The sequence below is a fragment of the Cervus elaphus genome, chromosome X, assembly GCF_910594005.1.
Source record: "Cervus elaphus chromosome X, mCerEla1.1, whole genome shotgun sequence".
In the NCBI taxonomy this organism is placed as follows: domain Eukaryota; kingdom Metazoa; phylum Chordata; class Mammalia; order Artiodactyla; family Cervidae; genus Cervus; species Cervus elaphus.
Genome location: NC_057848.1, coordinates 151,102,457 through 151,128,100, shown reverse-complemented (window position 1 = coordinate 151,128,100; position 25,644 = coordinate 151,102,457). Strand labels below are relative to the sequence as shown.

The 25,644-nt window shown below is 37.5% G+C and overlaps 1 protein-coding gene across 2 annotated transcripts in view; it reads left to right on the top strand.

Moving 5' to 3' along the window:
- Nucleotides 1-25,644, top strand: part of POLA1 (DNA polymerase alpha 1, catalytic subunit) — a 289,718-nt gene that overhangs the window by 101,436 nt on the left and 162,638 nt on the right. For both annotated transcript variants that reach the window (XM_043895338.1, XM_043895337.1), the window contains 5 exons: nt 8,906-8,938; nt 9,677-9,769; nt 11,181-11,386; nt 13,211-13,343; nt 21,197-21,328. In XM_043895338.1, the coding sequence (XP_043751273.1) occupies nt 8,906-8,938; nt 9,677-9,769; nt 11,181-11,386; nt 13,211-13,343; nt 21,197-21,328 (597 nt within the window). The remainder of the gene's footprint in view (nt 1-8,905; nt 8,939-9,676; nt 9,770-11,180; nt 11,387-13,210; nt 13,344-21,196; nt 21,329-25,644) is intronic.

Here is a 25,644-nt window from a genome sequence, read left to right as displayed (position 1 = left end):
CTCACACTTACTGAGCACTTCTATTAATATATCAGAGACTGTAAAAAATAGTTGACATATGTTGTTACATTTAATGCTTATGGTACCCCTGCTATAAGGAAGCTGCAGTTACTGTCTCCATTTTATAGTCAAGGAATTGGGGGGCTTAGAGAGGTTATCTTGTATGCCTGAGGTTATGCAGCTTATAAGGAGCACTGTTAGGCCCTGCACTCAGGCAGCCTGTATCAGTCAGAGTTCTCCAGAGACACAGAATCAAAGAGATGTGTGTGGGTGTGTGTGTGTGTGTGTGTGCGCGAGTGATTGATTTTAGGGAATTCGCTCTTGCGATTGTGGAAGGTAGTGATGCTGGAGACAGGTAGGCTGGGCAAGGGATGAGGGTCTGGATGAGGGATAGCACATTGGCAGGAGGCACACGCTGGAAAGGTAGAGTCTGATTGAGACTCGTCAATTCATCAGATTAGAAAGGAAGTCAGCTCTTTGTTTTTGTTGGAGAGGTTATTTATTGTGTTTGGATCTGGTGAAGGTTTGGAGAAGATGGTTGGGATTTAGAATGAATGCATGTGGAACAGACAATTGAATATGGGCCTAGAAAGAGAAAATGTTGAGTTATAAGTATAACATCACTGATTCTCAGCCAGGGACAATTATGCTCCCTGGAATCATTTGGCAGAATCTGGACACAACTTTGGTCACAACTGGAGAGTGTATATGTGTGTTTGTGCATGCATAACCATGGGCATGCATGCTACTGGCTTGTAGTGGGTAGAGGCCAGGGACAGCCTCCATGATAAAGAATTATGCAGCCTAAGTGTCAGTAGTGCTGAGAATGAGAAACAGTGATTGATATATATATATCTGCTTGTTGTTCAGTCACTAAGTTGTGTCCAGCTCTGCAACCCCATCAACTGCAGTGTGCCAGGCTTCCCTGTCCTTCATTATCTCCCTGAGTTTGCTCAAATTCATGTCCATTGAGTCAGTGATGCTATCTAACCACCTCATCCTCTGCAGCCCTCTTTTCCTTTTGCCTTCATCTTTCCCAACGTCACGGTCTTTTCCAATGAATCGACTCTTCACATCAGGTGGCCAAAGTATTGGAGCTTCAGCTTCGTCGTCAATCCTTCCAATGAATATTAAGGGTTGATTTGCTTTAATTGACTGGTTTGATCTCCTTGCAGTCAAATGGACTCTCAAGAGTCTTCTCCAGCACCACAACTCAAAAGCACCAATTCTTCGGCTCTCAGCTTTATGGTCCAACTCTCACATCCATACATGACTACTGGCAAAACCATAGCTTTGACTGACCTTGGTCAGCAAAGTGATGTCTCTGCTTTTTAATATGCTGTCTAGGTTTGTTAATACACTGTCTAGGTTTGTCATAGCTTGCCTTCCAAGGAGCAAGTGTCTTGTAACTTTGTGGCTGCAGTCACCTTTCAGTGATTTTGAAGCCTAAGAAATTAAAATCTGTCACTGTTTCCACTTTTTCCCCTTTTATTTGCCATGAAGTGATGAGACCAGATACCATGATCTTCATTTTTGAATGTTGAGTTTTAAGCCAGCTTTTTCACTCTCCTCTTTCACCTTCATCAAGGGACTCCTTTAGTTCCTCTTCACTTTCTGCCATTAGAGTGGTTCAGTTCAGTTGCTCAGTCATGTCCAGCTCTTTGTGACCCCATGGACCGCAGCACACCAGGCCTCCCTGCCCATTACCAGCTCCCGGAGTTTACTCAAACTCATGTCCATTGAGTCAGTGATGCTATCCAACCATCTCTTCCCTTTCTCCTCCTGCCTTCAATCTTTCCCAGCATCAAAGTCTTTTCAAATGAATCAGTTCTTTGTATCAGGTGGCCAGAGTATTGGAGTTTCAGCTACAGCATCAGTCCTTCCAATGAATCTTCAGGACTGATTTCCTTTAGGATGGACTGGTTGGATCTCCTTGCAGTCCAAGGGACTTTGAAGAGTCTCCTCCAACACCAGAGTTCAAAAGCATCAATTCTTTGGCACTCCGCTTTCTTTATAGTCCAGCTCTCACATCCATACATGACTACTGGAAAAACCACAGCTTTGACTAGACGGACCTTTGTTGGCCATTTAAGTTCACGGTCTCTGCTTTTTAATAAGCTGTCTAGATTGGTCATAACTTTTCTTCCAAGGAGTAAGTGTCTTTTAATTTCATGGCTGTAGTCACCATCTGCAGTGATTTTGGAGTCCAAGAAAATATAGTCTGTCACTGTTTCCACTGTTTCCCTATCTATTTGCCATGAGGTGATGGGACCAGGTTTTCTGAATGTTGAGTTTTAAGCCAACTTTTTCACTCTCCTCTTTCACTTTCATGAAGAGGCTCTTTAGTTCTTCTTCACTTTCTGCCATAAGGGTGGTGTCATCTGTATATCTGAGGTTTTTGATATTTCTCCTGGCAATCTTGATTCCAGCTTGTGCTTCATCCAGCCCAGCGTTTCTCATGATGTACTCTGCATATAAGTTAAATAAGCAGGGTGACAATATACAGACAGCCTTGACATACTCTTTTCCCGATTTGGAACCAGTCTGTTTTTCCATGTCCAGTTCTAACTGTTGCTTCCTTAGCTGCATACAGATTTCTCAAGAGGCGGGTCAGGTCGTCTGGTATTCCCATCTCTTTCAGAATTTTCCACAGTTTGTTGTGATCCACACAGTCAAAGACTTTGGCATAGTCAATAAAGCAGAAACAGATGTTTTTCTGGAACTCTCTTGCTTTTTTGATGATCCAGAGGATGTTGACAATTTGATCTCTGGTTCCTCTGCCTTTTCTAAAACCAGCTTGAACATCTGGAAGTTCACGGTTCACATACTGTTGAAGCCTGGCTTGGCGAATTTTGAGCATTACTTTGCTAGCGTGTGAGATGAGTGCAGTTGTGCAGTAGCTTGAACATTCTTTGGCATTGCCTTTCTTTGGGATTGGAGTGAAAACTGACATTTTTCAGTCCTGTGGCCAGTGTTGAGTTTTCCAAATTTGCTGGCATATTGAGTGCAGCACTTTCCCAGCATCATCTTTTAGGATTTGAAATAGCTCAACTGGAATTCCATCACCTCCACTAGCTTTGTTCGTAGTGATGCTTCCTAGGGCCCACTTGACTTCACATTCCAAGATGTCTGGCTCTAGGTGAGTGATCATACCATCATGATTATCTGGGTCATGAAGATCTTTTTTGTACAGTTCTTCTGTGTATTCTTGCCACCTCTTCGTGTCATCTGCATATCTGAGGTTGTTGATATTTCTCCCGATAATCTTGATTCCAGCTTGTGATTCACCCAGCCCAGCATTTTGCATGATGTACTCTGCATATAAGTTAAACAAGTTGATAATGTAGATGTTTATATATTCTCCCAGGTTAAGGGATCCAGATGTGCTCACGACAAAGTGTCAGATGTTTTTGTGTTCTGTAAATATGCCCATCCACTGAAAGTGTAAGTGCCTAAAGTTGTATGCAGACAATTTATGAGAGCTTATGTATTTCTAGTTATTTTACAACCACGTAGCCTTCAAAAACAACCTGGAATATGGCAATATATTTTTGTATTGCTAGTTATCTTTATTTAGTATATTTGTGCCTCCTTTTCATAATACTAAAGAAGTGAATGTGGAACAATGTCCATGCAGCCAGATAAAAGGAGAGGAGATAATGCTACTTGTCAAACTTGGATTCTATATTTTTAGGTCTGGGAGGAATCCCAACCTCTAAATTTTATCAGTGAGAAAGCTCAGACCTAGAGAGAGAAACTAACTTATTGCTACTAGACCTAGAGAGGGAAACTCACTTATTACTACCAAATCACTTACCTTGTAATTGGCACTTGAAACTAGCACTCAAATTACTGACCCCTGGCATTTGTTTTGAACTCACATTTGTATAATGTTCTATCTTTGTAAAGCATGTTTTCAGCATACAGTTCTTATTCCCATCTAGCTCTGGGAACTAGGTGGTAGTATTATCCCAATTTTAAATAAGGTAAAGCTAAAGTTAAGAGGCAGTGAGGAGCCTAGTGTCTTGGGAATGGTGGAGATAGAGAGTAAGATGCTTATTAATTCCATAGCCCTTGCTCCTTGAACATCTTAGAGAAAAGACACATATTTAAGGATAACAGAGAATAGGAAAAAGGCAATCTAATAGATTGAGGATGAAATAAAAGATGTTTACCAAGCAGAAGAACTGAGTAACACGAAGTCCTGCTTGAAAACTGCTGAGACTGGGAATAGGGAAAGCTTAGATAATGGTTGGATTACCAAATATCATAATATTTATATTTCTTCTACTTTTCTCTTCCTCATCTTTCAAAATCATTCATTTTGCTCCCCCTATTATGCTAATGTATTAAAAAAAAAGTTTCCAGTTTATTTATAATTGTATGTCATCAGTAACAGAAGAATCCTAAAGCCATTTGAGATTTCACTTGTCATTCTCTTCGTGCATTATTTGTTTCAAATTTGACCTTACCCAGCATTTTCCTAACTTAGAAGGTTGTCGTTTTGTTTAGTTTCTGCATCATATATCAAGTGGATTTCTTGTTAGTGGATATTACTATAAACAAGGTATGCTTTTGGAATAAGGGCTTGAAATTTTTTTTTTTTTGGTTAACTGAAAAGTTGGTATTTTCTCTCTCATTTAGTATTAATAAGCACTGTTTTAGTCTGTAAGAGCATCTAAAAACATTTTACAACCTTTGAATGAAGGCATGGTAAGACATTAGTATCCTGTTCTAACAGAAAATAAAGACCCCACCTTTATCCTGGCCTTGTAAGGAGACCCTGTGACCACACACCTCAGTTGTAGTTGGTCTTAGATCACTGCTGTTGTTAACCCAAGAGCAACAAACATGCTTTCTGCTTAGTAAACCACATCGTGAGTGTGTTTCTGAACAAATTATTTTCTCTAGGAAGCAATTTTTGGAGATAAACTTCACATTTCCTTTTTAGTCCCCACTACCCTTCCCCCGTTTTCAGAGGCTCAGATTGGGGTTAAAATACCCTTTCGTATTAATTACTGTTCTCCCCACCCCCAGCCCCACTCCTTTCCTGTTCCCCCCTCTTTCCCCCACCCCCAATGGCACTGCTCTGCAAAGCCTGCCATGATTGATATGATGGCAGTGCTGTCATTCTTCTTAACCAAAAAAAAGTCATTTTTGTTCTAGTTATTTTAATAGAGTCCCATTAAAGATGTATTGCTGACTGAAATACCGGCATGAAGGGCTCTCACTGAGCTGAGCCCAGGAATTAAGAAGTCAGGAAATCGGCTGCTGCATTGCAAGAGAGCCTTGTGTGACACCGAATCTCCTGATTGGGGAGATCATTACTGCTATTATGACTCGACTTGCGTAGGAATTTTAAATTCCATCTGAATGTCAGTAATAACCCTCTTAGCAAATTATCCTGAATAAAATCACGAAGGCATTTTATATAATAGGTGTTGAATTACTGGATAGATTTGCTAATTAAATACTCTTTGTTCTGCTGCAGTTGACATTACAGGGTAAGATCTTGAACAATTATTCTCAACAGCTGTACTTTGTTAAGGGAAAAATTAACCACAAAGTTTATTTTTTTACACTTGAAGTTGGCAGATTTTTGAAATGTGCTTGAAAAAATTCCATCATCCAATTGGTAATGAGTAGATAAATATGCAGGTGTTGCTGTGAAATCAGATAACTGCAGACTGCCTTATTAATGAATTTAGCAAGCCTTTATAGCCCTGTTTTCTAGCTGCTGGCACTTAGAAAATGATTTTCTGTCAGAATGGGTAGCTTTAATATTAGGCTTGTCACTTTGAAATGAACTTATGAACGGTTATCTTGTAATCATTGTACCTTGTGTCCAGTAGACCTTTCAGGATACCTGTGGATTTTTTTTTTAATAAAATGCATTTCCTTAATGGGGAAATATCTGTAATGTATAAGTTTTTGATTTTTGACTTCCAGAACATTCATGTGGAATGGGCTTTTTAACAAGGCAGGGAGACATAATGAAAAGAAAATGAAACATAAGGTCTAGCCCAGATTAGCGCCTAGTTTTCCTCATCTGTAAAATGGGGTTTATAATTGAGCATTCTACAAATATTCATTAATAGCTACTGTGTACCAGGGCCTCTGCTGCTGCTGCTGCTTAGTTGCTTCAGTCGTGTCTGACTCTGTGCGACCCCATAGACGGCCTCTGCTAGATACTAAGAATTTGGTAGCCCACAGGAAAGATGGTGATTAAAACTATTGTCAGAAATTGGTACCACCTATGTGGAGACTTGTTTGGCTATGTTTATCAAGAATTGTAAAAAGATACAGCCTTTGACCTGGTAAGCCCTCTTGTAGGAGTTTATTTCATTATTGGCAGATTGGCAAATTACATGTATACATGTAATAAAAGGATTATTAAAGTGTGATTATGAAGGTAAGCATTAGGAACCACCTACATTTATTAGTAGAGCACTAGTTAAATCATGCTTGAGATGTACAGTGGAACACTATGTAGTCATTAAAAAGAATTGAGACTGCTCTTTATGTGTGAGTAAGGAATAATCTCTGAAATAAAGTACTAGCTGAAAAAAGCAATTGCAGTGTGTGTAGTTCTTTTTTAGCTTTTTATTTTATATTGAAGTATATCTGATTAATGATGTGATGGTTTCAAGTGGACTGCAAAGGGACTCAGGCATACATATACATGTAATAGTATATATAGTTTTAGTAGTTTGCCTAGTTTTCTGTCATTTGTTTGCAAAGCATCCATCAAGAGTTTTCATCCATCAAAGGGAAACTCATTTTAGTAGCAGGCCTCACTCAGATCGTGTGTGGAAATAAATGGTTGTGAGCTGGTGGCACGACAGCGTGAGGGTGGGTGTTGGAGCTGAGAGGTGAATGTTGCCACTTCCCATTGGAGGTGTACTCGGGGGTAACACAGTAGGTTTGGTTCATGGTGCAAAAGGAGAGCAGAAGAAATCGGTTAGTACACTCATGGAATTGGAGTGAAAGATGGACAGATTGCTCCCGAGGTGTTGTACTTAGCAGGAAATAGTTACCTTGTGGGGCTCTCCATTGTGATGAGGGAAGCCCAGCCCAGCAGGGTGGAATGGGCAGAGGGTGAAGACAACTCATGGTAAGTAGTTTTGTCCTCACTGATTACCTTGACTTGGGTGGATCGTGTTATTGCTTTTTCCTCAAAGGAATTGTCAGGTGTTTTCCCACAATGCATTTTCCTATAATTTAAATATTAAAAAATGAAGATGAAGTGGAGGAGAGTGAATATTTTTTATGAGTTAACTGGATTTTAACATCTAGTAGAAAAGTGATTGAGATGACTCCGAGACCTATCAGTCAGCTAGCCAACAGTTTTTCAGGTGCTTGTTAGATGTGAAGCACAAACATGTGCTCTGACCTCCAGGAACTTGTGGTCTAATTGGGGAGGGGACAGACTGTGGGCTAAAAACTGTTTCCAGGATGGGATTACCACGATTATCTTAGTCCAGTGGTCCTTAACCCTGCCTGCAACATAAGAATAATCTTGAGAGCTGTTTAAAAAAATTGCTGGGTCCAGGTAGTGGCATTTTAGAAGATCCCAGGATGGTTCCACTGTATAGCCACTGTTAAAACCATTGGTTAGCCTGATCGGTATTTACCACCATCCACCACCCCCAGGGCAGGAGAAAGGTCTTCTTTTCCTGATAACTTAGAACACTGAGCTCATGAACAACATTGGGAGACTGTACCAAAGGGGAGGCGTACAATAGAAATGGAACACAAGGGGTAGATATAACAGATCCTCTTAAGGTGAGCATTTATAGGGCTTTGTAACATAAAGAACCAGAACAGAAACACCATGAGGTTTGAGCTGAGTTGACATGGAAGACTCTTGGAGGTAGGAAAAAGAAATGTAAATGAAGTAAATCTTCTCTCTGACTCATTGAAAGAGTGTCTCTGGCTTAAGAGTGATGCTTTCAAAGATGGAGGCTGATCTAGAGGCAATAGCGTGCAGTGACTCAGGCCCCATTCTCTGGAGTCAGAGTCCCTGGGTTCATATCTCTGCTCTGGCACTTACTAGGACAAATTAATTATCTTCTCTTTGTTTTTTGTCTCTAACAAATGGTTGTATTAATAAGTGGCTGTCTCAGGGCTCTTAGAGAATGAAATGAAAAAATGCATGAGATGCTCATAGCACAGCATTTGGCCCATATATTTTATACATAACAAACATACACTGAGTGCTCAGGATGTTGTATTACTCCTTTGAAGAGGCCTTCATTTGTAAAATATGTTTTGCTTCTGATCTAGTCCAAGATAATTTATATATTTTTGTCAGCGGCCACACTGTAACCTATTTAACCTTTAGTCTTACAGCTGTATATACCTGGGGACAGACCTATCAAAGATATTATCTACTATCTATTTGTCTTTATTCACTGAATGTTTATTGAGCCACACCTTTGTACTGGGCACTGTGCTTGCTCCAGGGATATATAGTGAAAAGGGCCCCCCCCCTTTCTAAAATTATTCTATCATCCTGAATACTGGAAAGATTGCTAAGTTTTACGTGCTTGGCTAATCTTTGTATTGTTGTTGTTTTTAGCCATATAGTTCTTTTTAAATATTGCTATCAAGAGTAGTTTGCCTCTATGCCATATTATAAAAGAATATTTTATTATGTATATTTGTTAAAGATAGACCTTTACAGCAAATCTGCAAACATCTCTCTGCCTAAGAGTTGGTATAGAGGCAAACTGATTTTTAGATTATGATGATATTGTTTTGAGGATTATAGTTAGAAAACCATCAAGAGCTTTTAAAATATACGGAAATGACAAACCATGGGGTTGCCTATCTCTCTCAGCATATATTTAGGTTTTTGTAATTATGTAATGCATTAATCTTGACTTTTTTTCATTTCATTTAGATTTTGATGCATACAAAAGAGATGGTTCAGAAGGTAAGCATTTTCATTGTACAGTAATTCTTAGATACCATACTTGGTGATGTTGTTGTATTTAAGGAAAATTGTAACCCAAACACACTGGAAATGGCTTCTTAGGATGCCTGGTTTACATTTATAATCCCTCCTAATGGATTATAGCTTTTTTCTTTTACTAACACTGATATAATCTAACCGCTGCTTGAAGCCTATATGTGAGTGTTTCTAGCAAATTAGTAACAGTGCTAATTAGAGTTTACTTCCAGGCCTTTATACTGTATGTGCTCTAGTGTTGTTTGTGATGATTGATTTTTTTTGGCACTCTTCATATTCTGCTAACTACTAAGAATTTAATATAGATTTGTGGACTGGGTTGAAAAAACCCCATTTTGTCTCTGCTTTATAAATTGCCCTGACCATTAAGCATGAGAGACAGTTGGTAAATACAGACCCCTCCCTTTCCTGGTCTCTTATCTTTATATTATTCAGTCCTACATTTTATTTCAGTTGAAACTAGATACTTCCTCTGCCATTCCACTGTCTGCTTTAAGAAAATCAGGGAGATTTTATTGTGTGTTTTTTGGTTTATTGGGGCTTAGTCTTTCTACACTGACAATATGGGCAAGAAGAAATGTAAACTCTTCAAAAATCATCTGGAACCTGTAATTTATATAATGGAAAATTTTGAGTTTCACTGAGTGTGTGATGGTCATGGTGTTTTTGTTGTTAATTTTTATAATTTTTGCTTTTCATTAGATGAATCTTGAAGTTATTTATGGAGATACAGATTCAATTATGATCAACACCAATAGCACCAATCTGGAAGAAGTGTTTAAATTGGGAAACAAGGTGAGATAATTTCATAAAATTATATGTTTCACCTGCTTTTGTGAATTGTGTCTGGTTTCTACATATACGTGTCCTTCTGAAAATGATAATAAATTTAGTGCCTTTGATTCTTCATCCCCTGTTTTATTTCAACTTCTACTCTAGTTATTTGCTTTGAGGGCAAAAATCAAAGAAAGTTGGTTTTTCCATAAGTAATAGATATGTTTTACCTTTAGAAAACAGTCTAGGTTTGGTAAGTTTAAGATGTGATCACGTTAGTTCCTATCACATTGTCATTCATAAGGAGAAATGTCTCTAGTTACATTCAGATGTATTTTATACAGTGATAGATATGGATAAATACATACCTAACTACATTATATGCATATATCTATAATTTTCACAAGAATACTTAAAATATATTTAAAAAGACAAGGGAACTTTAAAAAAATAATCATTTGTGGCCTAACTGCAGTTCATCTAACAATTAGGTGTTTTTTGATTACTTGTTAAGATATTATCCCAATAAACTAAAACTAAGGTACCATCTTATAAGCTAACAACTTCCTGCCTATCTCCCCTAATATGTGTGAAATTTGAGCTGTAGTCATTTTCACAAGAATACTTAAAATATATTTAAAAAGACAAGGGAACTTTAAAAAATAATCATTTGTGGCCTAACTGCAGTTCATCTAACAATTAGGTGTTTTTTGATTACTTGTTAAGATATTATCCCAATAAACTAAAACTAAGGTACCATCTTATAAGCTAACAACTTCCTGCCTATCTCCCCTAAAATGTGTGAAATTTGAGCTGTAGTCTTTACTTAACAACAAGCTTGGCATATTGTACTCATTGGACCTTGAAAAGTTGTGTATTTTCCCTTGAGGTGATGGTCTGTGCAATGACCCTATCAATAGAGAGCAGGTGGCTGTTCATTTATTTGTTCAGCAGATAGTTATTTGCTTAAAGTCATGGTGCTATAGGAGGTACTGAGAGATCTTAGACACTATTTTAATAGTAAAGTTTTACTGGCCATGTATGTAGTTGTTGGACTATCTAATCTCTAATTCAGTAGTTTGAAGGTAAGTACTTATGCATTTAGTTTTTAGATTCGAAAACAGACTATTACATAATTTTCAGACATTTCCTGTAGCTGACCCTGCCAATTCTGTCCTTTGGTTGAGTGAGATGATGTATTTATAGTATTGTCTCTTTGTTTATCTTTTTATCTGTTTTTGTTCCTGTGCTTTTTCAAAGTTCTTGCATCATACCAAACATAATACCGTTTTCCATATAACCTGAGTAAATGTCTTCTGGTCTTGTGTGACTTCTAGTTCTGTTTAGATGAACTCTTGGGAATTTGTAGCATGTTCATCTTCTCCATATTAGATATTTGAGAAGCTAACATTAATGGTTGAAATTTTCACAGGTGAAAAGTGAAGTGAATAAGTTGTACAAACTGCTTGAAATAGACATTGATGGTATTTTCAAGTCCCTGCTACTGCTGAAGAAAAAGAAGTACGCTGCTCTGATTGTTGAGCCTACATCAGATGGGAATTACGTCACAAAACAGGAGGTGAAAGGATTAGATATAGTTAGAAGAGACTGGTGTGATCTTGCTAAAGACACTGGAAAGTGAGTTCAGCTTTCATTTTCGCTTTTGTTGTTTGCTTTTAAAAAATTCAAGCATTAACAATGTGGAGAACACTTGTGATTCTGCCAAGCACAAGGACACAACTTCTTTTTGTTATTGGTATCATTGTGTATTAACAGCTCTTACTGATTTGGAATGAAATTTTACAGACGGGTTAAAACTTAGAGCAAAACTTGCTCAGTAAGAGATGCTTGCTGTAAGGTGCATCTTACGAGTTTTCAGTCATGATGAGGTTAAACCTTCACATTTTAGATGCTTACAGAGTTTCATTGATGTTAGCTTTTTTAAATTTTGTTTTGCTTCACTGTTTCTATTAGGTAGGAAGTCCCTTACACTGTGCTCCTGAATCTCCCTCCTGCCTCCTTAGGGCCATGATTGTTAAGTTGTCCCTGTGTTGTGGCTTCAAATGTTCTGGGATTCAAAGTGGGCCATGGCGTGAGACTATCCCTGCCCATATCATTTGTGTGTAAAGGTTCTTACTAATCTCGGGTTAATTTAAGAGCTGGTTCTCAAATACCGTATGTACCTCCAAAATAATAAATGTCATAACTGACCCCTTAGTTTTATACATGAGACTGCAGATTGTGCTAATAAGACCTGTTTGTTTTAGGGCCACATAAGGCACCCATTTTAAAAAGACACATCTTCAGGTACTTTATGTCCCATCTTTCCAGATAATTCCTGCTTTGTGAATCTGACTAGTTCTGAAAATAGAGGGACTTTTTTCTTTAAAGTGAAATTTTAAATTAATTTTTGTGTTGCTGAATATCAGCATTTTTTACTTGTTTTCCAGCCTTTCACTTGCTTTCAAGTTGGGAGATTGAGCAATTGTTGCTTCTACAAAACTACTCTTGATTAGGCAAAGTTGATCATCTGAGTGTGGGTCACTGTTAGCCTTTTATGAAATATAGTTTGAAATGCTTCATTGCCCCCAAATGTACCCAAAGATGAAACTACTTTGTATAGACTGTCGATTAGAGTGTTCTCTTCAGCTTTGTCTTTTCTAAGAAAAGATGCATCATAATAGAAGTAAATTTCTCTGAGTTAGAAATGTATTAGTAATTAAAGCTATACAAATGTTTTTGTCAGGGTTCTTTTTCTGACAAATTATAATGCAGCTGTCAAACCCTCGCTCTGCATTTTCTCAGAAATGGATAAAATATTGGCTTCCTTACTCCTTTTCTTCTTCTTTTTTTCTCTTTTTTTGGGGGGATCTGATAGAATAACATGAAGTTTTTGAGGCATAGCAATACGATTGGAGAACACTGAGAAATATAATAAAGCCAAAGAAAGAAAAGTTTGAAATCTCTGAGTTTTAAATGATTTGCATAAACAACTTTATTTTCCTACTTTCTAGCTTGTGGTCATCTCGGGCAGAGATACTATCAGAGATAATATCTTGGAGCTTTATGAGGGAAGTGAAAAGTTTGTCTTCTCAGATTTTAACCTATGAGTAGAATATAGCTGCTTGTGAATTTTATAATTGTGTAAAAACATGATGGAACACATATTGTTCTCCATCCACACACAAAATAGGAAGCATTAGCTGCCTCATTAAAAAAAAAAAAAAGTCTCTGTGTTTAAGGGTAAACCTGACATTGCAAGGTTGGTAAACCTTTGGTAGAGTTAATGTTGAAAAAACAAATAGTAACGGCCTTCTGGACATTAACCCTCATGTTAGCTTTTAGTATGGCTCTTGTCCACATGTTAATCTAATGGCATTTATCTTCCTTGTCTCTTCTTTATTAATAAAGTATGATATTAAAAAAATCAAACCCTCTCCTTTTTTTTTTTTTTCCCGGCAGCTTTGTCATTGGCCAGATTCTTTCAGATCAAAGCCGGGACACTATAGTGGAAAACATTCAGAAGAGGTTAATAGAAATTGGAGAAAATGTGCTAAACGGCACTGTCCCAGTGAGCCAGTTTGAAATTAACAAGGTAAATGTGGCATTTATTGCTGTGCCCAGCTGCTGCCATGTGTTTTTCTCCTCCTTCAGATAGTTGAAGAACCACCTCATCCTTGCAATTGAAATAAATTCTAGCTGGTGATGAAAACTGCTTAACAACTATCTCACAGACTGCGTATTAGCTTAGCACTCTTCCTAGCTCAGCCCCTGATGCTCCCCTCTCTGTTGCAGGGCCTTCTTTCTCAGTTCTTTATTCACGGAAGCCTCGTGTCCAGAGGTGCTGTGGAGTGATATAATTGATATTTCAGGAACTTAAGAGTATTACATTCTTCATATTCCTCCTAAGTTATAGTTGTTTGGGGGGCAGGCCTATAAACTTAGACAGAGAGCCTGTGTTTGTGCAACTTTACCGAAGGTGATCCTCAGAGGTGCTATAATCAGAAGGCGTCTCTGGATGTTGTTCTTTAGTCATAAGATGGTGCTAGCGTTTTCTATATATTCAAACCACTTGTGGTTGGTTTTTTTTTTAAACTGTAAAAGTTACTCTTTATGGATAGTCTTAGTTGTTGAAAATTGAGAATATTTTTTCTTACCTTATTTGAAAAGGAAAGTCTTTGTTTCCAAAAGTGCTGTGTAATTCAAGATGTTAGGTTACAGATTTTTCTCTTTTTTTCCATTTAAAAAAAGTATCCTTACATACTCAGAAGGTAATTTCGCAAATACCATTTTATCCATTTTGTGATAAATAAATTTTGTTGTCAAACCTCATACTAAAAAGAATTTTGATGAGAAAGAGGCTAATGATGGCATTAAATGGAATTTATAGAATTAAAACTTGTTCTTAATGCCCCTATACTAAAATAATGAGTCATTTCTGCACATCCTTACTCTTTAAAACAGTTTTACATGATAGCAATTACAGTGTATATTATTTTTAAATTGTTTTCACTTAAATAGATTTTACCACATACTGGTATTAACCTTAAAAATCATCATGTTTAATCTTGCATTTCACTGGTACACCTTTAATTAAAATTTTTGCTTGAGTATTACATTTTTTAATTTTTGCTCTTGTAAATTACTGAATTGAACATCTTTGTTTATTTGTCTTTTTGCTTTTGGATGAATTACTTTCTTAGTTTAGAGTCCTTAAAGGTAAAATATTTGTGTCAAAAGGTTTCAGTATCTATATGGCTCTTGTCAGATTACTTTGTAAAGCAGTGACACTAATTAATAATAAAAAAAAATGTGTGTGCTAATTTCACCACAGATTTTCTTGTACTATATAAGAGATATTTCATTGGTCATAATATCATTGGTGATATTTAAGTAAAACATCGCTACCATAAAGGATGTGAAACACTATTTTATCATTGGATTTGATTTGCATTTCTTGGGTTCCTAGAGAGAATGAATATTTTATTTGCATATCCTTGTTTGTATTTATTCTTAGGGTAAGTCATTTGTTTCCTATCCCTTAACTGAGATGTCTTTAATATCACAAAGATGACATTCACTTACATGTGAAAGGTACAAAAAATGAGAAGTAATATAAGAGGATGTGTATTTTGGCACTAGCTCTTCACTTTAAGTGATGCAGTGCATGCCTATTGGTATGGAATCACCTGTTACATTGGAGAGTGGTTTCCTTTCAGGTTTTGTTTTGTCTCTTAAAAATTTGTGTAAGAGTTACTGTTTCAGTTTTGCTTTAATCAATTTTTGTATCAGTTCTGCAGATTGCATCCCTTATACTATCTACCTTCTTAGAAATGTGGGTCCTCTGTTGCATGGGATTCCAGGCATGAATTAGGAAGGCTGAATCCCAACATGACCACATTACTGGCAAAAGAACATTGCACTCTAAGGCAGTGGACCCAGGCCATCATCTACTCCTGTGGGTAACAAGACAGTGTTACAAGTGTGCAGAGAAACCTAGCCTCAGAGACACACTGGCCACCTCTGAGTTCTCGGGAACTTTCTTCAGCCTTGCTATTTTTAAGTTTTTATTATTGAAAATTTAAAACTTATACCAAAGTAAAGAGAATAACATCTTTTCTTTTCATTTATTTTTATTAGTTGGAGGCTAATTACTTTACAATATTGTAGTGGTTTTTGCCATACATTGACATGAATCAGCCATGGATTTACATGTGTTCCCTGTCCCATCCCTCTGGGTCTTCCCAGTGCACCAGCCCTGAGCACTTGTCTCATGCATCCAACCTGGGCTGGTGATCTGTTTCACCCTTGATAGTATACTTGTTTCAATGCTATTCTCTCAGAACATCCCACCCTCGCCTTCTCCCACAGAGTCTAAAAGTCTGTTCTGTACATCTGTGTCTCTTTTGCTGTTTTGCATATAGGGTTATCGTTACCATCTTTTTAAATTCCATATATATGTGTTAGTATACTGTATTGGTCTTTTTCTGGCTTGCTTCACTCTGTATAATGGGCTCCAGTTTCATCCATCTCATTAGAACTGATTCAAATGAATTTTTAATGGCTGAGTAATATTCCATTGTGTATATGTACCATAGCTTCCTTGAGAATAACATCTTGAACCCACATGTATCCATCACTCAGCTTCAGTAATTACCAACTCAAAGTCACATATTATTCTTATTACTAACAATACTGGTTAATACTTAGTGTGATTTGGACTGTGCATATATTTTTCCATGGCAGAACTGAAACCTACTTACTGTCTTTTCACTTGGTGTGGTAGCTGGCAAATAATAGTTGTTCAGTGAGCATTGAAAGAATTCCTCTGCTTGTTTAATCATCCATCAAACATGGAGTACCTCTTACATGCACAGTGCTAGAATCTGGGATATAAAGTAGAATAAACAAAACCTAGTTGGTATTTTCAAAATGCTAAGATGGTCTAGCAAAGATACTGTTCCATGTGCTTAAACTTTTTTAAATAAAGAAGAATTCCTGCAGTGTCAATGCAAGTACAGTAAATTCTATGAAAGGACTATCTATATCATAGCTATTCCTGTGCTTGTTTATATTAAGCTTTTTATATATCAAAAGTGACTGTGTTGATTAACATTTGTCTGAATATCTGTAGTGTTTAAACTTGTGAGTAAATAAGTTTTTACATTCTGTCACTTTCAAAGAAGAGTGGAATGGAAGAGTCCATGTACGTGACTAGTTGTGGAAGGCCTTATGATAAGATATAGATTAGATTAGATTGACTTTGTGATATCGGTACAGCTTAAAAATGGGAGGTGAGTCTCAGGTGGAGGGATGAAGTGGTGAGCTTTACCTTTGTAGAGATTTAAGCCTTTGTTGCCAACAGCAGCTGAAAAACACTGTGTGATTTTTCTGAACTGCTGCAATCTTACCTTAAATATATTTCATAAAGTAACATGAAATACCTCAGAGCTGATTTGTCTAGCCCTGGCTAACTTGAGCCTAAACCACCAGGAAGCATTTTTTAGAAAAATCAAGCCTTCTGAAACTAGCTTGTAAAATTCCCAAATAACCCCAATCTAATAATTGGAAAGTGTGTCAGATGAAATTCAGAATTTCTTAACATTGCACTGAAGTATAGTCAATTGAAGAAGATAACAGTTTTCTTAAGTAGAGTTATATTGATTAAGATTTCTATGCAGTATTACCCGTCCAAGTCAATCAAGACTTTGCATAATGCAGCTTTGAGGAGGTTCAAATACTTGGAGACTCTTCCAGGCAGTCACTCTCCTACACTGAGTGTATAATTTAGAAAGTGTACATAGCGGGTGGATGTGCAATTGTGTTTGAGGACCACCTTTTATTCTCCTATGGTAGTTCTCCAGTTTCTTGGTCTCAGGACATTTTCACACTCTTAAAATAGTTGAGGACTGCAAGAACCTTTGTTTATGTAGCTTATGTTGATATTTACTGTTAGAAATTAAAACTGGAAAGCATTTATTAATTTATTTAAAAGTGTCAGTAAACCCATTAAATGATTGCAAAAATATTTTTTTTCATGAGAAATATGTATTTTGAAACAAAGAAAAATAAATCAGGAATTGTGTCATTTTGCTGTTTCACAAATCCCATTTATGTCTAGTTTAGCAGAAGACATCTAGGTTCTTATATCTGCTTGTGCATCCAGTCTGATGTGATGTTGGTGTTGGTTCAAGTATAGGAAAAAAGTCATTTCACACAAATATGTAGTTGGAAAAAGGAGAACTATTTCAGTAACTTCTTAAGATAGTTGTGTGTATTCTTTGATTCTATACCAGTACTCTGAGTGGTATTGTCTTAAAGGTTATTTGCAGTGTGAAAGTAGGAAACCATATCTTACTCTCTTACATTAAAATCTATTCATCTGTGTGGTGCTTTGAGTTGATAATTTACTCATGCATAATATTATATATTGATCATTCATTAAATGTCTGTTTCCTGAGTTTTACAGATCTTCCAAAATATTGGTACATTTCATTGTACCAATGAATTATCAAATTATCAAAAACCACATTTTAAAACATCCCTTTTTATGAGAAAAGTCTTCAAGTATTGGGGAGCTGTCAAGCTCACAGGAATGGAAACAAATTTTCCAAAATTCTAATTTGTGCCTGATTGCTTCAGTATTCTCAAAGGCAATATATACTGTCAGGTATTTTCCTTGAAGTGGCAGGCTCACTTGGTTCTTTTTGAGTGATTGTCTGCTAGCTGCTCAACTTAGGGTAACCCATAGTTGGCCTGCCATTCTTTCACGTAAAAATTGTGTTGAGAAAGGCAGCTAGTTTAGCTTGTAACTCAGACAGTTGTATATTACAAATGCCTTTCCTTGAGCATCGTTTGTTCTTGAGTATACAGTAGACGTGCCTTGTGCATACTTCCCATTTTGTCACACAAAATAATAACTTTGTATTCAACGACCAAGAACTTAAAAAAAAATGAGTGTGTGGTAGTGATGAATACAATGTGTATTAGTACAGTTTGGTGTGTCTGCCCAGGTTCATGTTTCTAAGGCATCAGCACCTTTACTGACCATTGCTTCTGCATCGCCAGTGCAAATGATATTATTAGGAAAATACTTTTGACCTCTCCAGCCTGAGAAAAGGTGTCGGGAACCCCCAGGGGTCTGCCAACCACACTTAATAGGTGATCTAGACACACACCTTATTCCTGGTCGTTTCTCTTGTCTTTTGAAACCTACCCCTTCCCTTAGTGCATGTTGAGTTCTAGTCCAATAGACTATTTTTTCTCATCTTACTTTTAACTTTTACTTTTTCTCCCTGCTTGAATATTCTTGATCCTGTCATCTTTTCTTAAAATTTCTTTTTTCCTTCATGTGCTAGTTTGTTTTCTTCTTCCATGATTTCTGCTCTCAAATGGTAGAGGTCTTTCCCTCTCCAGATTCTCTGTAACACATAGTTCACCACTCCCTTCTGGCACATGTAGCTTATTTTAGAATTTTTTTTGAAGAATGGAAAGTCATCTAATAATGACAGATGGCCTAGAACCAGTGACTGTCTTACTCATCATGCAATAGTTTACAATGCTTGAACTTCATGAATTATCACGGAGTGAAGGAAGTAATTTCTTCTGCAAACATTGGGTTGCTCTACGCGCCGAGAATTGTTGTGAACCTTGTGACTGCAGCTATGGGAAGCGCTGACCTGTTCCTGCTCTCGTGGGGCTTTTCTATTTACAAGCTCACTTACTCTGCCTTTGGAGAACTTAAGTTGACAGTGTGAGTATATCCCATGATTTCTGGTGCCTTCCTGATTTATTTAGGTGGAGAAACCTCTGAGAAATAAATCATTAAGTCAGAGGAACCATTATCCATCCGTCTTAAGTAACCTGTTAATTTGATGAGAGAGTTGCAGACATTAGGAGAAATTCTAAGGCTGCATAGAAGACTGGATGTATAGTCTTAATTTTTGTATCCAAGTATCCTGTGCCTTGGCCTTAAAACTCATATTTCTTTTTTGTCAGGGTTATATCTGGTTATATTAATGCAAAGAAATAGAGGAAAACAACAAAATGGGAAAGACTAGAGATCTCTTCAAGAAAATTATAGAGATACCAAGGGAACATTTCATGCAGAGATGGGTTTGATAAAGGACAGAAATGGTATGGACCTAACAGAAGCAGAAGATATTAAGAAGAGGTGGCAAGAATACACAGAAGAACTGTACAAAAAAGATCTTCATGACCCAGATAATCATGATGGTATGATCACTCACCTAGAGCCAGACATCTTGGAATGTGAAGTCAAGTGGGCCCTAGGAAGCATCACTACGAACAAAGCTAGTGGAGGTGATGGAATTCCAGTTGAGCTATTTCAAATCCTAAAAGATGATGCTGGGAAAGTGCTGCACTCAATATGCCAGCAAATTTGGAAAACTCAACACTGGCCACAGGACTGAAAAATGTCAGTTTTCACTCCAATCCCAAAGAAAGGCAATGCCAAAGAATGTTCAAGCTACTGCACAACTGCACTCATCTCACACGCTAGCAAAGTAATGCTCAAAATTCGCCAAGCCAGGCTTCAGCAATACATGAACCGTGAACTTCCAGATGTTCAAGCTGGTTTTAGAAAAGGCAGAGGAACCAGAGATCAAATTGCCAACATCCATTGGATCATCAAAAAAGCAAGAGAGTTCCAGAAAAACATCTGTTTCTGCTTTATTGACTATGCCAGAGCCTTTGACTATGTGGATCACAATAAACTGTGGAAAATTCTGAAAGAGATGGGAATACCAGACCACCTGACCTGCCTCTTGAGAAACCTGTATGCAGGTCAGGAAGCAACAGTTAGAACTGGACATGGAACAACAGACTGGTTCCAAATAGGAAAAGGAGTACTTCAAGGCTGTATATTGTCACCCTGCTTATTTAACTTATATGCAGAGTACATCATGAGAAACACTGGGCTGGATGAAGCACAAGTTGGAATCAAGATTGCTGGGAGAAATATCAATAACCTCAGATATGCAGATGACACCACCCTTATGGCAGAAAGTGAAGATGAACTAAAAAGCCTCTTGTTGAAAGTGAAAGAGGAGAGTGAAAAAGTTGGCTTAAAGCTCAACATTCAGAAAACTAAGATCATGGCATCTGGTCCTATCACTTCATGGCAAATAGATGGGGAAACAGTGGAAACAGTGTAAGACTTTATTTTTCTGGGCTCCAAAATCACTGCAGATGGTGACTGCAGCCATGAAATTAAAAGACACTTACTCCTTAGAAGGAAAGTTATGACCAACCTAGACAGCATATTAAAAAGCAGAGACATTACTTTGCCAACAGAAGTCCGTCTGGTCAAGGCTATGATTTTTCCAGTGGCCATATATGGATGTGAGAGTTGGACTGTGAAGAAAGCGGAGCACTAAAAAATTGATGTTTTTGAACTGTGGTGTTGGAGAAGATTCTTGAGAGTCCCTTGGACTGCAAGGAGATCCAACCAGTCCATCCTAAAGGAGATCAGTCCTGGGTGTTCATTGGAAGGACTGATGCTCAAGCTGAAACTCCAGTACTTTGGCCACCTCATGCGAAGAGTTGACTCATTGGAAAAGACCTCGATGCTAGGAGGGACTGGGGGCAGGAGGAGAAGGGGACGACAGAGGATGAGATGGTTGGATGGCATCACCGACTCGATGGACATGGGTTTGAGTAGACTCCGGGAGCTGGTGATGGACAAGGAGGCCTGGGATGCTGCGATTCATGGGGTCGCAAAGAGTCGGACACGACTGAGCGACTGAACGGAACATGAAGGAGAGAAGAGCCTTGAGGATGGAATGTCTAAAGAGCCTGTGGCAATATTTTCTGCATATAGCTTTCTGTCATGTTTATGTGGCTGATGTGATTCTAGCAAAGATAGGTTTTGTGTATATCTGTATGTGAAGGGTTTTATTTTAAAGTTTGGGGCTTTTTCTCTCTTAGGCGTTGACCAAGGATCCCCAGGATTACCCTGATAAAAAAAGCCTACCTCATGTACATGTTGCCCTCTGGATAAATTCTCAAGGAGGAAGAAAGGTGAAAGCTGGAGATACTGTGTCCTATGTCATCTGTCAGGTAAAACTATCATAATGAATAACACTTACACCACTTCCACACCCAGAATAAAAACCAGATCTCTACAGTGTCTCATTTGACCGAAGTAACTGATGCTGTAAAGAGAAGGTTTAGTCTTGGTTGGTTTTACAGCATTTAAAAACATTAGTCAGGGTTATGACATATTTTGTTAAAATTTTCATAAAACTTTTGAGACCAGTGGTTTTTTGTTGTTGTATTTTAAGACCAATGTTTTGGTTGAGTGAAACTACTTTGGTGAGACAGGTATATAACAGTTGCTACAGTTTAAATTTGCAATGAACTTGAATGAAAGCATATAGCAGTTTGTGCATGTGTCCAGCAGTAGTCCTTTATCGTCCCTTTTGCAGCAGTTTCCATTCTGAATATTGGTAGAATAAGAGAGTAAATGCATGTTTCACTAGCCTGTTCAAATAATTACTTGATAAAATGAAATGCGTGGTTATATGAAAAAAGGTGAGACATCCTAAAACCATACCTTATGAAGAAAACACAGATTATCTAACAAGATCCCTTTTTAATTCTTTATTTTAAGTGGAGTGGGCCTAGAACCTACTTCTTGCCTTCTCTCTGTTCCATGAGGCATCTCTAAGGAACTTCTAGGTCTTCTGGAACAGTTTTAAACCAGTAAGAGTTTCTTTTGAGAGTAGCATGCCTCTCACAGTTAGGGATGGGGAGAAAGGGTAGATCAGAAGGGGATTTGAGTTTGGTGGAAATTGTTTTTGTTTATTTGTGTGTGTGTGTGTGTGGTTTTTTTTTGGAAGCACTTAACTTCAGTCAAAACAAAGGGAGTTGCATCCCTTCTCTCTGCTTAAAAAAAAAAGTCAAAACCTATATCCAGATTTTTTACAGTTACTGTGGTGTGGTCTGTTTACCAAAAGGCGTAATTTATCTCAGTAACACTGTTTCTTTTTAATTAATCAAAGTATTGCATTTTGTTATTAAGTTAAAAAAATTAGATAAGCCTTGTAATATGATTGATCTTTGTCAAACTACCATCAATGTGTTTTTAAATGAGTCTTTTCAAAATGTAGGAGTCATCTGAATAATATCTGCTCGGAACTGTGGATGATGTACATAACAAATGATTTAAGTACATGGACAGGAATCAGCACTTGACTCCGTCTCCCTCCTAGGGTTACCCTTGATTAAGAACTGTTACAGAAAGCCAATTCCTGCAGGAAAATATTTCCATAAATGTCTGACTCGCTCAAGCCCTTAATGTGCTTTGCATATTGCCTTTGACAAGTCTTATCTCAAAAAAACAATTTTCATATTATGCAAATAAAGATTTTGGTAAATAGGCTAGTTTTTTTTCCCTTATGTCTATATACATGGAAAAGCTCTTAAGATTATTAATGACAGGAGCAGATGGCAATGTATAACTTTGAAAAATTATATAGGTTTTCTGAAATAGCATCTAAAAATGAAATGAAGTCACAATTATGTTTTGGCTAAACTTGGAATGGAGATGTATGGCCATATGATATATGTATTTCAAAAGTCAAGCTTATATTCTTTGCTGTATACATATTAGGTCTTATAGTATCTTCTTCTTGGGTGTTATTGATATAAGAAAAGCTCAAAATGCTGATGCTAAATCCAATTTGTTGTATTTCCAACCCTTTTCCCGTTTGACTGGTTCTGGGTCTTATTTTCTTGTTAAAAAACAGTTCTTTTATTGATTTATTCTTCTTACTGTATCCCAAGAAAAGCTATAGGACTTTAATTTGCCTTTGTCCCCTAGCAGTGGGGCATGCCCACTTTCAGTATATTTGCTAAGCAAAGCTGCCTACCTCTTTTGCTTTTAAGCACTCAGATTATTTTTTCTTTTTCCTAACACAATCATTTTTAGAATATGTTTCTGAAAATGTATGATGACACATTTTTAAGAGAACTGTTTACTGCTCTAAGCAAAGGTGCCCTCTCAGAATAGCATAGCTCCTAAACAGGTTCTCTTTTGTTTAAAAATTTACATTTTGAATATAGTGCTCTCCTGATAACTTTCTCAGACTATAAATTCCAATGAATTCAGAGAATAATGTTTGTGGTATGTAATAATTTACATTGTAGTTCATAGTCTTATTAAAGCTAATGTGAATTATTTGCAGAGATCTTAAATTAACCTCTACTTGTTGATTAAGTGTTAAATCCTTAATTATTTAACTTTCATCAGATGTAATTTTCATAAGGTATACCTTTAACATAATTGTTTCAAGGCTTCCAGTTGTCATCTGTTAAATCTCTTTGCCCATTGGTGTCCTAGTAAAGATGACCACATTGTTTGGAATGGATTTGACCGTGTCTGGTTGTCCTTGTGAAGTATGTACTTTGTAAAGTTCACAAATTACTACACTGGCAGTTCAGGGAAGTGCCAACCTTTCTTCTCAGTCTATTGTTAAGGTGTGTGCCGTATGTTTTTGCATGTACCATGTACCATGGATCTTGCTACGTTTGAGAATTAGGTCTTTGATATGTTATGTCACAGCCTAAATGTTTTCCCAACATAACACAGGAAAACCTGTCATCGTTCCAATTCTTTTTAATTTAGTCATGTTTGAGCTCAGATTTTTAAAATATAATAAGAAATACGTTTGGGTCACTGTTAAAACTAGTCTTTTGTGGGAATACTTAAAAAGTGCTTCAACTGAGAATATGCTTGGAACTTTGTCAGCTCTTTTTATAGACATGTCTTACATGGGAACATCTAATGATACATTGGAAAGTAACTCAAGCGCCATTTAAAAAAATAATTTGCCCCCATAAATTTGGTTTTTATTCGTTATTAAAATGTTTTAAAACTCAATGTTACTATAATCTTAAGGACAGATCAGTTTTTTAAAAAACTGCAATTCTATTAATTGATCAGATTTCCTGTGTTTGTTAAAAGGCAGTCCGAATATAGTTGTGGTGCATAAAGACACTGCTCAAGGGTCTTTCATACTCTTTTTATCATTGACATCTTATTCCCATCTAATAATTCAGACTTCTAAAGTGGCAACAATTAAAGTTGACTAATTCTGCCTAAATTCTCTTACTGTATGGTGAACTCCTGAAAAATAATTATAAACAAGTCTTTTAATCTGAGGTTTGCTTGCATGCCCAGATGCTTCAGTCATGTCTGACTCTTTGCGACTCTATGCACTATATAGCCTGCCAGGCTCCTCTGTCCATGAGATTCTTCAGGCAAGAATACTGGAGTGGGTTGCCATGCCCTCCTCCAGGGGATCTTCCCAACGCAGGGATCGAACCTGGATCTCCTGCATTGCAGGCCGATTCTTTACTGCAGAGCCCCCAGGGAAGCCCCATAATCTGAGGTTTGCTTCCTTTCTTGTTCTTTCATTATATCTTAGCATAGGTAGAAGCTGGTTGATACACATCCTAGTTTGTTTCTGTCAGGAGCCTAACCAGAGAAAGAGGCCATTGCCTCCAGTTTGTTGTAAGACAGTGATGTGAAAGGTGGCCTTTGCTTTGACCTTGGCGTTAAACTGAGAAGGGACTGATTGTAGCAGGAATCAAAGAATAGGATTAACATTGTAATCAGTTTTGCAGAGCAGCTGAGCACTGTGAATAGTTAAAATTTATGAATCTGAACATTAGATTCTGTTGTTGCAGACAAGAGAAAGAGTGGAGTTAGTTGTTGGATGTTGGTCCAGTGGAGTGATGCCTTTTTGATTCACACATGGTGATGACATCACCCACAGGACTGTGTATGGGCCAGTTTACTCTTACCTGTTAATATCTTGTGGGCTTCCCAGGTGGCGCAGTGGTAAACAATCTGTCTGCCAGTGCAGGAGATGCAGGAGACGTGGGTTCAATCCCTGGGTCGGCAAGATCCCTTGGAGAAGGAAATGGCAACCCACTTCAGTATTCTTGCTTGGGAAATCACACGAACAGAGGAGCCTGGTAGGCTGCAGTCCATGGGGGTCACAAAGAGTCAGACATGACTGAGCCACTGAGCACACGCATGCATTATATCTTGTGCGTAGGTTACTACTGTTGAGTTTCATGCTCTTGTCTTTTCCCCTTGCTCATTTGTTTCTCAGTGACACTTACAGCTTTCATCAAGAGATGTTGAATACGCATATACACCCAGTCTTTTAAGATGATACTATGACGTTAACATAATAAAAGGGTCACACATTTCTTGGTCATGGCTTCTAAAAGGCCTTTGTTAGCAAGTCTTCCCTGTGTGTTTCTGTGATATGGCAGGTGGAATTATTTAATCTAGTCATGCCATCTTGTTGGTTTCATGTTTCAACAAAAAATAGAACACAACACATGCTGGATTTACATTC